Source organism: Sminthopsis crassicaudata, chromosome 4 (genome assembly GCF_048593235.1).
Source record: "Sminthopsis crassicaudata isolate SCR6 chromosome 4, ASM4859323v1, whole genome shotgun sequence".
Lineage (NCBI taxonomy): Eukaryota > Metazoa > Chordata > Mammalia > Dasyuromorphia > Dasyuridae > Sminthopsis > Sminthopsis crassicaudata.
Genome location: NC_133620.1, coordinates 192,131,013 through 192,145,039, shown reverse-complemented (window position 1 = coordinate 192,145,039; position 14,027 = coordinate 192,131,013). Strand labels below are relative to the sequence as shown.

At 31.0% G+C, this 14,027-nt stretch overlaps 1 protein-coding gene across 4 annotated transcripts in view; it reads right to left on the bottom strand.

Annotated features, from left to right (window-relative positions):
- TUBE1 (tubulin epsilon 1) overlaps positions 1-14,027 on the bottom strand; it is a 32,700-nt gene that overhangs the window by 7,464 nt on the left and 11,209 nt on the right. For 2 of the 4 annotated variants that reach the window (XM_074310064.1, XM_074310063.1), the window contains 5 exons: positions 11,912-12,027; positions 5,869-5,990; positions 4,636-4,823; positions 4,254-4,432; positions 2,413-2,553 (listed from right to left, as the gene is read on the bottom strand). In XM_074310064.1, the coding sequence (XP_074166165.1) occupies positions 2,413-2,553; positions 4,254-4,432; positions 4,636-4,823; positions 5,869-5,990; positions 11,912-12,027 (746 nt within the window). Of the gene's footprint in view, positions 1-2,412; positions 2,554-4,253; positions 4,433-4,635; positions 4,824-5,868; positions 5,991-11,911; positions 12,028-13,710; positions 13,915-14,027 lie in introns of all 4 variants that reach the window. The other 2 variants (XM_074310062.1, XM_074310065.1) reach the window with 2 other exon arrangements.

Sequence of the window (14,027 nt, the reverse complement as noted above, 5' to 3'; positions counted from 1 at the left end):
TTGGGAGATATAGAAAAATGAAGCTAGCTCCTTTTTTCAAGGAATTTACACTAAGGAGCATTACATATTTGAGGGTTCAGGTTGGGGCTCAGGAGGTCCTAAGATTGTACTGGCAAACAACTTAAAATTCAATTACACAATGTTCTCCAACCTTATCCCTTTTGCCTTTTTGTTTTTCTATCTATACCCTGAAAATTTTCTCAAGACACTCTCACCATATACTTTTTCTGATCCTAATTCTACAATGATGACTCTTGTTAGAAATCATGAGTGCATTCACTAGAAATTCCAGTTATATAATCTCCATTGGTTCCTCACTGTTGCACAGCAATCCTTTTATTATTCCTTGATTCTACTGTACTTCCTTCTATACTACTTTAATCCTTTAAAATAAAACCGCTTCAGTCTGGTGATTTAAGATCCTTTTTAATCTTGTTCCATCCTATCATTGCAGATTTTGTGGCATTTATCCTTATATGTCTTGTTTGAGCCAAACTGAACCCTAGCTGTCCCCTAAGTCTGATATATCATCTGTCTCCACTGTGAATTTTCATAAACGTGTGCCTATATACCTGGACAACTTCCTCATGTCTGATTCCCAGAATTCCTTTCTTCTCTGAGATCAGCTCAAGTTTTATTTCTTAAATGAACATTTTCGTGACCTAATCAATTGCTAATGCTCCCTCCTGCCTCAAATTACCTTCCATTATGCCTATTTGTGCATATGTTCTATCTCTCCAGTAGTACAGAAGCTCCTTGAACACAGGGGTTATGAGAAAAAGGAAAATGGTATCTTGATTTTTTTTTTTTAGGGGTGAGGAAAATAGAAATTCAATCTGCAAAGTATAGGCAGCTTGACTTCTATTCTTGGCCAAATTTGAATGTATTATTAAAGAAATGGTTAGTGGAGACCTAGAAAAAGAAATGAACCAAAGAGTTGATATGAACACCGAACAGGTTATACAAACACAGCCATTTCTTTTTTGATGAAGGTAAATTGGTAGATCAGGAGAACATTACAGATAAGTTTACCTAACTTTCAGCAAAGTATCTGAATAGAATATTCCATGCTGTTCTCATAGGAAATATATAATACAATTTAATCAACTCAGATCTGCTTGAAGGGTTGGACTCAAAAAGAAGTCATTAATGTTCAATATCAACCTGGAAGCAAAGAGTTTCCCAGAGAGCTGTACTTGGCTTGTGCTATCTAACATTATTATCAATTATTTGGATTAAGGGATAAATAACATTCTTATTGAAACTATAGATGGTATAAAGCTAGGAAGGATAGCTAATAAGCTGGATGACAATCAGGATTCAAAAAACCCCTGATAAATACTGAAATACTGAACTAAATCTAAAAAGATGAAACCTAATTCAATGTAAAGTCTTACAATCAGAAGTGTGAAATTTGCCTTAGGTTAATGTCACCTGGGAAGGATTGGAGCTGTGACCAAATATTTAAAAAGCTATCTTCTGAAAAAAGTATTAACTTCTTTTTTTTTTTTCCTGAGGCTGGGGTTAAGTGACTTGCCCAGGGTCACACAGCTAGGAAGTGTTAAGTGTCTGAGACCAGATTTGAACTTGGGTCCTCCTGAATTCAGAGCTGGTGCTCTATCCACTGCGCCACCTAGCTGCCCCAAAAGTATTAACTTCTTAGGATCATAGATTCATAGCAGGAAGCAACCTATAAGTCCAACCCATTGATTTTACAGAAAAAACAAAAAAACAAAAAAACAAACCACTACCAAAAAACACATATCCCAGTGAAGTAAAAAGGGACTTGTCCCACAGGCAAAATTTGAATGAAGGTCTTCTAAATTCCAAAGCCAGACTCTTTTCATTTTACCACAGACTCCATGACTTGTTCTAACTAGCTCAAAAGGCTACAAAACTAATGGATGAAATTTGCAAAGAAGAAATTTAAGTTTTATTTAAGAAAAAACTTCTCTAACAATTAAATTATTAGAGTTATTTGAAAGTGAAATGTTGCTTCAAAAAGTAGTAAATTCTTCCAGATGATTATTTGTTAGATATTTGTTGTTGTTGTTTTTTTTTTCTAGGAATGGACTGAACAACCATTTAAGGTAGGTCTCATTCAACTCTATATCTGTCTTATGTGATAAACTACAGAATTTTTCCTGAGCCATAATTTTTTAAATTATAAACTGCATATTTCACTATCATTAAATATTTAACATACATGAATTTAAAGATCAAACATAAACATTTTAAAAGCTGACATCCTAATTGCATTTACAGATTTTTGGCAAAAACATCTATTTTTTAATCTAAGAACATAAACTAAATGGAAATCTATTATAATAAAAATTATTATTAATATTTTTAAATGTATTTTTAAAATGTTTTATAAGACAAGATCTTCTAGAAATTGTCAGTCTATCTTACCTTCGAGGAGGAATGTTTACATCTGCCAATGTATACAAAGGTGTGAGGCTTGAAACAAGATAATGAAGTTGAGGAAAAGGAACTAAATTCATAGTAATTTCATTAAGATCCATATTAAGGGAACCTTCAAATCTGGCAGAACTGAAATATGAATATTATAAATTAAGAAACATTGAATTCTTATATTCAAACTCAAAAATCAACTTTTTTTCAGTTAGTGAACATTTTCTCAAACTATTACAATAATTGACATTTAGATAATATTGTCAGGTTTAGAAAGTTTCTTACATCTATTATTTCGTTACCTTTATCTTCTTCGTGATTAAATTTAGTACTGTGAAATCTATTTTTTTTTTTTTTTTTTTTTTGTTAAGAGACCCACTAGTAGGGATCTAGAGCCATGATTTCATCAGTATAAATGTAGAAACTCTATTCATCAATATCAATAAGGATCTCTTAAATGTAGTCTTTAAAAAAGGGTTTTGTGGTTAAGCAATTTGTCTACAGTAAGGCAGCTGGAATATGTCAAAAGCAGAATCTAAACTCTGTCTTCCAGACTCCAAGGCTGCTTTTCTATCACTACTCAACAATGCTCTTTGTGAAATTTTATTTATAATAATAATTTAAAGATCACACATATATCTAACAGTTTTAAGCATTTCAACTTTTGGATTTTTTTTTTAAATAGTTAAAAACCTACAAGTCACCTTGAAAATGCATCAATAGCCTCAAGTTACTCACACAAAAATTCACATACTAAGATCTTAATTACATCAAGAATGTTTAATGAAATCCCTTTAGTCTATCTGGGTACATATCACATTTTACTTACCCTATTCAAGCTTTGATTTTCCTCTGTGGCTAAGTTCTTTATTTCATGCTAGATAAATGATCTGGTTTTTACTTTTCTTTATGAAACTGATCTGTTAATACATAATCTGATAAATGTATATACCAAGGTCTAGTGGTCCTCAAACTTTTACCTATAGTAAAAACTCACACTGTCTCCACCCCTCAACCCACTTTCCATAACCTGATGGGCCACATAGACATCCTCAGCGGGCCACATCTGGCCTGCAGGCCGTAGTTTGAGAATCCCTGGTCTAGACCATGGCTTCTTCTTTTTTTTTTTTTTAATTTAATTTAATTTTTTTTTATTAATTTTATAATTATAACTTTTTTTGGACAGTACATATGCATAGGTAATTTTTTATAACATTATCCCTTGCACTCATATCTATTCCGAATTTTCCCTCCTTCCCTCCACCCCCTCCCCTAGACAGCAGACAGTCTCATACATGTTAAATGTGTTATAGTATATCCTAGATACAATATATGTGTGCAGAACCGAATTTCTTGTTGCACAGGAAGAATTGGATTCTGAAGGTAAAAATAACCTGGGAAGAAAAACAAAACTGCAAACAGTTTACACTCATTTCCCAGTGTTCCTTCTCTCGGTGTAGCCGAGTCTTAGACCAGGGCTTCTTAAAACTTTCCACTTATGACCCCTTTCAGTCCAAGAAATTTTAATGTGACTGGGTATATACGTATACAAAATCAAACAATTACTGATAATAAATCAAATTTTACAACCCCTACATCCAGTTGCAAGACCCCATATGGGATCATAAAAAACAAGTTTAAGAAGTTGGGGTCTAGATATTTAGAATTTGAATTTCTTGTCAGCTATTAGAAGATCTGAAAAAAAAAAATCAGGTTCATAAAATGTTTTATGAACTAAATAGTAAATTAGTTTAAGTTAATTAAGAGTGTTCTAGGTTTGTAAATTCTCTTAATAATGCCAGCTAACATTTTCCCAATTAAGTATGCAATAAAATTACCTTGTTAAGTTGAGCAGCAAATTTCCTACAATATTGTTCATTGTATCAAATGGTTTTGTTTGAGGCTTTTTTTTAATACCACCTTTATTTAAAGTCACCAGACTCTCTGGCTTCACAGTTGTTCCAGGCTTTCCAGATGTTACCATTTGATTAATTTTGCTAACGATGTCAAATAAAGACTTTTGAGGGAAAAAATCAAGAGAGAAAGTAAAAATTCAATGCATATAAATGGTAAATATAGAATTGAGAAGGACAGGGGAAAATAAGTTTCTTGAATCAGAAGCTAAGTTAAAATAGAATACAATATATATCTCAATAACAATGTGTTTATGATATGTCAGCTGAAATATTTATAAGATAAAATATCAAGAGTGTTTCTTACTTCATTTTCGATGGGCAACACACAGTCTGCATGCTCATTAAGTTCCTTCATTGCCAAAACACTATTATATGGTGAAGTAATGACATCATCCTCACCAGATGGAAAAACTGAAGTCACAAATCTGTATACTTCTGGGAATTCATCCTCAAGCACATTCAAAATAAATGTGCCAAGACCAGAACCTGTCCCTAAGAATGACAACAGAAGAATACATAAAATTATATGCATAATTTATAACATTTTGTTTACACTCTTATTTACTATTTCTATATATTCCATAAGTGTACTTCCATCTATGACAAACAATACATTTATTTCACTTTACATTAGGAAATAAATAGTAGTTAGGTTTATAGCTACTTGACTGCCATTTGTTATGAACAGAGGCTTTTCAAGATTTTATTTTTTATAACTGTGTTATAATGACAAAACAAATGATAGAAGAGTGAAAATATGTGATATTAACTTGTTTTATTTAATATAACAATTATGAAATGCAGCTATTCAAGAACAAATTTTAATTTTAAAAATAATACTAAAAATTAAATGCAACAATTTGAAGTTTATTCAAAAATTAAAATGTTATATTAAAATTTCTGCATCAATTAGAAAAAGTTCCTATGGTTTAAAAAATAAAGCCTAAAATACTAGTGTTCTTAAAATGTGTTTATATCTGTGCTGATTTTCAGTTCTGGTATATAGTTAATACAAATACATTATATATGTAGTTGGAAGTTTTCTAATATTCTAAAAGAATGGAAATCTCTGAAGCTGTAAAAAGCTATCACAAAATATAAATCAAACTATTTATGTAAAATCATTCAAAACATTAATTCTGTTAGGACGTTAAGAAAACTTGCTACCAAATTTAATGTAAACTGTATCTTCAATGTTATAGTAGGATCTTAAATATACGTACATTCACACGACCCTCATATTAGCATTAAGCAGTGTCAAGTTTCTGTGTGCAAAACTGGCCAGTTCTGTTTTAGATTTCAAAAGATTCTAATGTCTTCCACTTCATGAATGGATAGGTAAAAATTCAGTTCCTATTCACGAGCTTTCTCAAATTCAGTAGCATAATTCATTTCCAGGTCCCTCTTATTAAGCTAAGGAATGATTAACTATATAATACCACACTATCGACTATAGGCTCTAAAAATGAATTTATTTAAAATGATAAAGTCAGTTCTAATTAAACAGCTGTGGACAACTATGAGTAAGAAGACTTACCTCCTCCCATGGAGTGAATTATAAAGAAACACTGCAAACAGTCACAGTGCTCTGCTGTCTGTCTGAGTCTCTCTACAATCTGATCCCGGTACAGAGAACCAAAAAATTTGTACCCTACTGCCCTGGAATAAAAACATTAAATCAAAATGAAACAAACAAACCTTTTACACTTAATATCTCCTGACTTATCCTTTTCTGAGACATACAAGAAAGCATAAAAATGTACTTTTCTCTCTAAAAAACTATATATTATTGCCAATCTGTAGTTTCACAATGTCAAATTAAGTTCACAGCTTCACAGTTTAGCATGGGAAAGAGATCTTACATGTCCATCTAGTCCAATCCCCTCACTTCACAGATGAGAAAACAAGACTCAGAGAGGTTATGAACATCTCACAGGCAAAATTGCACATCTTGGACTTTAAATCTAAGCCTTTTGGGTTCAAATACAGTGCAACTTCTAATATAGAATATACTTCTTTTTTTAATGTAAGTTTACTTGGTGTTGTAATACTATATGAAATCCACATGGAACATTTAACCAACTTATATAAAGTCTAAAATATCTTAAAGAGCATTCTTATCTATGGACAAGGAACTGCGCTTTTCCAAATTCATCTTTTCTCCGAGATTTTATTTAAAATGTTAAAGCAGGGGTTCTCAAACTACGGCCCACGGGACAGATGTGGCTGGCTGAGGATGTTTATGTGGCCCACCGGGTTATGACAAATGGGCTGAGAGGCGGAGACAGAGTGTGAGTTTTTGTTTTTACTATAAGTCTGGCCTTCCAACAGTCTGAGGGACAGTGAACTGGCCCCCTATTTAAAAAGTTTGAGGACCACTGTGTTAAAGTATATAATTTATTTTGTCCCCTTTATTCTTCCCTAGTATAGATATTAGTGTTATTATTTGTTTCACAGTTTTGTAAGAATATTTTCTTTCTCAATTTTTGATAGATCAATAAATTCATCTAGACCAGAGTTTTTTCTCTTTAGCAATTCCTTAGTTCTAGTTTCTTTTCTGAAATTGGACAACTTAAGATCACTAATTGGTGATTAAGATCACCAATTAGTGTGTTATTAGCTTAAGTATCTTGTTTTTAAAAATAATTTTTATTTCTTTTTTGTTCTATTTTGTTGGCATGTAATTGTGCATAGTAAACTCAAAATTATTTTTTGCTTTTAATAACTTTTGATTTTTATCTTTTTTCAATTATTTTGTTGATCTGATTTCCTTTCTCTTTCAAAAAGAATCAGACTGGTTAAAGGTTTATCAATTTCATTTTTTCAAATTCAATTTTATTTTCAGTTTCATCTCCCCGACTGAGAAAACAAGAAATATAATCTGTATTACACATAAAAAAATTATGCGGAGAAGATTTTTGCATTAGCCACATCATTCATTTCAAAGAACCAGTTTTTAGTTTTATTAGTTTTGTAATTCTTTTGGTTTCTAATTTAATGATTTCTTCTCTAATATTAAAAATTTTCTCTTTTGTACTTATCCAAGGCTTATATGTTAGATTTAAAATGTTTTAAAGTGAACATTCAATTAAGTATTCCTTTTTCTAACTTGTTAATATATTTTCTTAGGTATATTTTTTCCTGAGTATTACTATAGCATCCTAGAAATTTTAGCATACTGTCTAATCATTATTATTCACATAATTACTGTTTCTATAATTTGTTTTTTGACCCATTCATTTAAGATTTCATTATTAAGCCTCCACTGCAGGTTTATGTCTTTTGTTTGTACTCCCTGAATGAATGAATCATTTTTATTGTGTGATGTCTGGAAAAGATATGTATAGTATTTCTAACTTTTCACATTTATTTTTAATTTCTCTGTGCTGATGTATTTTTATTGAAATGCTATGTGGCACCAAAAATAGGGATGGTCTTTATTGGTCTCATTTAGAAGGCCCTATAAACCTTTTATTTCTAATTTTCTGACAGTTTGTTCAATTCTCTATTTTCCTCTTTATTGATTTTTCTGGTAGATAATCTATGGCCAATCCCGGCAGAGGAAAATTAAAGTCTCCTATTGTCATTGTGTTACTATTTGTATTTTTGCAATTCAGTTAATTTTTTGAGTATATAATTTTAACATTGGTGTTGGTTTCTTGTATATCCTTAATTGTTTATATCGTCAATTTTCACTTTGTGTAAAAGCATTATTGTATCTCCTTTTTGGAAATTCACCTGATACACAGCAAATTTTGTTCGTCTCTCTTTCATTCAATTTATGTCTTTGCTTTTTATATGTATTGTAAGCAAAATATTTTAGGGTTTTCTTCATTGTCCTTTGCTGGTTGAGTCTTTACTTAGGCTCTTTTGGCTTCCTTATTAAAGTTACAGATTTACATTAACTATCCCAGAAAATTGTGATATCTGGTATCCAAATTCATTGTCTCACTTTTTATATGGATGTACCCCTAGGTTTAGGAAGATTATGCCAGGGGAGCACAAGTCCTAGCAGATTCAATTATACTAGAAAGATTTAGAGACTATGGTTCTGGTGATATACTACATCTGCTTTCCCAAGATCATCATCATTAGTCTGGCCACTATATGATAAATTCTTTGGTCATGACATCTCCTAAAGAAAAATACAAAATACAAAAAAATACTTGGGCTTAGCTGGTTTATTTCCACTTCTGCAGTGGCAATGACAGAAAAGGAGGCAGAGGCTACTAAGAATCACTTAGGCTTTAAAAAATCATTTATTCATATTACTTAAAGGATGAAGACATATATCTAAACATTCTTAATATAAATGACTGAAAAAACAAGGGATCTCTAATCCTATTGCTCTAGATGTTTGGGATAGAGGAGGGATACAATGAATGAGGTGGAAGATTTAATATAACACTATGAAGATAGTAATTAAATACTGTCTATCTGTCATTGCTTGCCCTCAACATGTGCCTGATCAGTCCATATTTTCCTTCTAGCATATATTTAGCTGACATCTTTCATTCCTATTCTTTGAAACTGCTCATTGGTTATATGTTGCATTCTGATTACAACTAACCTCCTTCATTGATAGTGATATAATTTTCAATTCTTTGGAGTCTGCTGAGTTTAATATATCAGCCATACAACACTGGTACAATGGTTTTTAAAAAAATGAACATGAATTTAGAAGAATTGAGTTTATTTAAGGAATGTTGCAATTTCCTGAAGCAATCAAGTTTTTTTCCCCCTCCTATTTAATTCTAGGTTCATGGGGGCAGCTAAGGTGGTGCAGTGGATAGAGCACCAGCCCTGAATTCAGGAGGACCTGAGTTCAAATCTGGTCTCAGACACTTAACACTTCCTAGCTGTGTGACCCTGGGCAAGTCACTTAACCCCAGCCTCAAGGCGGGGGGGGGAGGGGAAATAATAATTCTAGGTTCAAATCATTGTTCATTTGTGCTAAGATATAAGCTCTGAGACAAAAATTACCAAACATCACAAAAAGCAACTAGTAGAGAATTATAAGTAGAATTATATAAATTATAAGTAGAATTATATATTAGAAATTATAAGTAATACTGTCCCATGAAATAATAAAAAGGCAAAGGGTAAATACATTTATAGAAAACTTGGTAAGACAAGCAATCAAGCCAAATCACACAAAAGGTAATTAAAGATAGAATCAGAATAATAATAGAACTAAAAAATGTAAAGAGATCTGTCAAAGGCACTGCATTTTGACTCTAATGTGCTAAAGAAATAGTACTAAGGAAAACAAAATCAAGAAGAACAGATGACTAAATATACTCTGAGATCTTTGTTGGAAGTGACAATTTCGAGGGTCTTACTTTTTAAGATATCTAAAATAGAGAAATGATTAAAAAATAATGCATATTATAACTACCCAAGAAAGATCACTGAGAAACACATATACTTACTTTCCTATTCCTTCAAAATTTTTATAAGAAGATTTCAATAAAATAATCTACACGTATACTGAAGACATCTCTGATGAAGGTCAGGCTTTTGCAAAGGCTATCCTTTAGCAGACCACTTATTATATTATACACTGCTGACAGAAAGTTTCAGAAAATACAAGGTTTCACTTGGGCTGTTTTTGTTGATTATATAAAAGCATTTGGTTAGAGGCTCTCTTCTAACAAATGTTTCCCAAGCATTTGTGAAACATTACTTTAAAAATGCAACAATGGAAAACTTTGATGACCTTTTGATTATTGATAAAGCAGGGCATAAAATATGCTCACCATAGGTCTTTGTAAATATTATAAAGGATGCCCAGCAAAGAACATAAATGGAGAAGGGATTCTCTATAGATGCTGAGGTCCTTCAAATGTTCTTATTAATGGACAATTAGTAGATGTTGATAAAACAATAAAGAGAAACGGTATTGTCTCCTAAGTGAGATCAATGATTTCTGAGTAAACTGATCTAACTACTCATACAGGGGAAAAAAATGGCAGATGAAGAATGTCCAGTCTATAATTTGCAGTTGGTTGGATTGTACAGAGCTGATCCATTAGTGCATATATTTTGGGCAAACATAGATGGACAATGAACTTATCTTAAAACTAAAGAGAAATACAATAGGTTCTTAGATTACACTTGGGAAATTGTGAAGTATTTTTTAAATGATTTCAAACTTTAATCTAGAACATCTTTTTAATGTCAACATCCTCTTCCAGGGATATTACATGGCTGTGAGCCATGTAATTATCAATCTCCAAAGATTTAAAGTTAATCAAAGCACAATGGAGAAAACACATAGTGAGTTTGGATAGGTAATAACAAAATTAGCAAAGGATATATGACAAAAGAGAGTCCAAGGAGCCAGTGTGCTTCACTCGTACCCATATAATGTTGAAAGACCCAAAGATAGTACTTTGGATAGACAGCCCATCTTCTTCATTATAAGAAGACATGAACAAGAGACACATAAGATGAGAAAACATGGACAGAAAGGTTACAATTTATATCATGAGAAGGAATAACTACATCAATAAGATTACAGATTGTATTTTCTTACAATTTTGTTCTTGATGAAAACACAAAATTGAATATTACTAAAAATTTTTTTAAAAACATGAGAAAATATCACAAGAAAATATTTTAAAAATAAACCTATAAAAGTTTAAAATGTGAAGAAGGAAATAAATCAAAGACTTTCTTTTCTATTCTATTGAGAAAATATATTTTACAAGAAAAATAGTACAAATGTGTTTTTTGGGGGAGTAAAATTATAACTAATAAATTCACACTATAGGATTTCTAGTTCATCAAATATAATGGGAATATATTAATTGTAAGTATTAATGAGTAATTGTAAGATTATGCGTGAATCCTGGGATGCCATTCTGGCTAGGTTGAAGGCTAGAATTAGTTGGTTCTGTCACATACTAACTCAACCTTTTTAATCCCCAGTTTTTCTATACATAAAATAGAAAGAATAAAAATCTTGTACTACCTACCTCAAACCTATTGTAATAAAATCTTTCATAATTTATAAAAACTAAATATTGTGGTGTTATTGTTTTTCTTTTTATTTTTTGCATTAATTCTTTTAAGCAGCTAGATAAAAATAAATCTAAGAATTTAAAACTCCAAATCACAGAAGGATATTAGTAATAATCTGTTAATCAATGAAACCTTAAAGATCAAATATCATAGGTAAGTGGTTAAATAGATCTAAAAATTTCACTATTAGAAATTTATTTTCTAAAACATTTTTCTGTAAGTCTTTAATATTTCCAGCAGCAAAGTAATATGGGAAAATTTTTCCTCTCTCTCCCCTTCTCAAAAAGTGATAAAAAAAAAAAATCTGAGGGTAATAATAACACAAGCCAAAATATATAGCTAAGAACTAGGTTTATTTTATATTTCAAAGAGAAATGGGATCAAAGACAAAAACTAGCATTTGAAAAGCTAATAGAAAGCAAGACATACCAAGAAGTATGGGAGTGCACTTTCATGCTAAAAGCTCCTTTAATATATTTATTTCACATGCACTAGCATCTACTAGAAAAAAAGCTGATTGCTCCAGTTTCAGCTGCTCTTTTACATATTCTCACCAATTATTCCCTGAGCCAGAAACACTGGTGATGAGTTGCTTGCTATCAAATATATCTTTCAATGGTCCCTGAAGGATTTCATTTACTACTCCTTCTTCCATATCAATCAAGACTGCCTAAGAAAAAAGAATTAAAGTTTAATTAACATATTTGACTTCAAATTCATTATCCAATGAAATCAACACATTTAAATTGAAACAATTTTTTTCCTTTCCAGATTTAATCAAAATGTTCTGTTAAGAAAACTGTTTCAGAAATCCAATTTAAAAGGAAATGTACCTTTTATTAAAAGGTAAAATTCACTTAAAAATTGGATTCTACTAGGTACTCTATTTTTTATCTTATTCCAAAAAAAGGAACACAAAGTCAACATACATTCATGTTTTATTTGCCCCAAATCTCCTATTTTACTAGAAAGATATAATGACTTTTGCTAATAATAGGTCAAACCTAATTACAAATACAAAGAAATAGACTTTTTTTTTTGAAGGGGGTAAACAATATTTTAATACTCAAGTGATTCCATGACAATTACAAAGCTGTTAATCTTTTTGTTTATTAGTTATGAAGGAACAAATTGATGTAGATAAGCTTTTTTTCTGTTAATGAGACAAGATTCAAAAATACAATTCAACAAACATGCATTAAATATTCTCTTTTATACAGTGTATGAAAAGTTGAAATGTTGGGTGAGAAAACATTACTAATACAGGGATACATTTAATATATATAAATAAACCTATATTAGACTGCTTGCTGTCTTGGGGAGGGAAAGAAGGGAGAAAAAAATTTGGAACTCAAAATCTTACAAAAGTGAATGTTGAAAACTACATGTAACTAGAAAAAGTAAATTATTATTAAATAAAAAAATGGGTGAAATTTGAAGTTTACATAAAATTTGTTCTTCAGCAGGCAAATATGATGTGAACAAAAAACATAAAATGCCAAAAAGCAGAAAGAGTTGTAAGAAAAAGACCATAAATGACTTGGAATAGGAAAAGCAGAATATGAAAGAGTTGGTGTCTGATAACCAGTCAGGGTATAAAGTTAGAGAGCATTTATTCCAGGCAAGAGACATAAAACTATTGAGTACTTGGAAGGTATTAATATAAAAATAAAACTAGAAATGTATTATGGAGAGTCTTGAATGTCAACATACAAGTATGAACTGTGTTTGATACACAATATAAAGTCACTGGAAATTTCTGAGTAGAATTAACTAGATTCACATAAGGTAACTAATAAAATAGTACATGCTAAGGGGGAAAATGAGTGCTTAAACCAGAAGAGTAACAGAACAGAGAAGAAATAGGACAGATGTGAGAGGTATCATATATAACTGTACTATTAACTAGATTTGGTCACTAACTAGATGTGAGATAAAAAAAGCAATAAAAGAGAACACCAAAATTTCAAATATGGTTTAATGGTAGTACCATGAAAAGGACAGTAAAGTCAGAAAAAGGAGCAGATTAGTCTAGAGATAAGAAATTGAGTGTCATATAGCTATCATTTTTTTGGATGAGAGAAAACTGGCCTGTATGTCCTTACAGAGTATGTGGTATGTACTCCCTCTAGAAGGAGCTATAAGAGATTATTAACACTAGCACACAGTAAGAGCTTAATAAATACTTGATGACTGATTTAAAAAAAAAAAAAAAAACAACTGTATAATAAATAAAGCTGCATATGCACTTACACAGAAATATAGACAAAGATACACAACATTTGCAAAACATATAATAGGCATGAATTGGCATACGGGAATATAAATATATACATAAGTAGTGGTAACTTACATTTTTATAGTGCTTTAAAGGTTTATTTTTCTTACAACTCTGTGAAGGTAGTTAATACAAGTATTATCCACATTTTACAGATAATAAAATTGAAGTCTCAAAGAAGTTGACTTGCCCATAATCACCAAGTTAGCCTCTAAGTCAGAGGTTAAATATCTGTCTCTTGACTAAGTCCAGCACTCTTTCCACTATACAATATTTTCTCTAAATAGACAAAATAAAGTTGTTAACAGTCAGTGCGGTTAAACAAAACAACCTCTCCAGAAAGAGGAGCTCTACTATTTTAAAGATATAAAGATGTATCTTGTCCAAAGGTC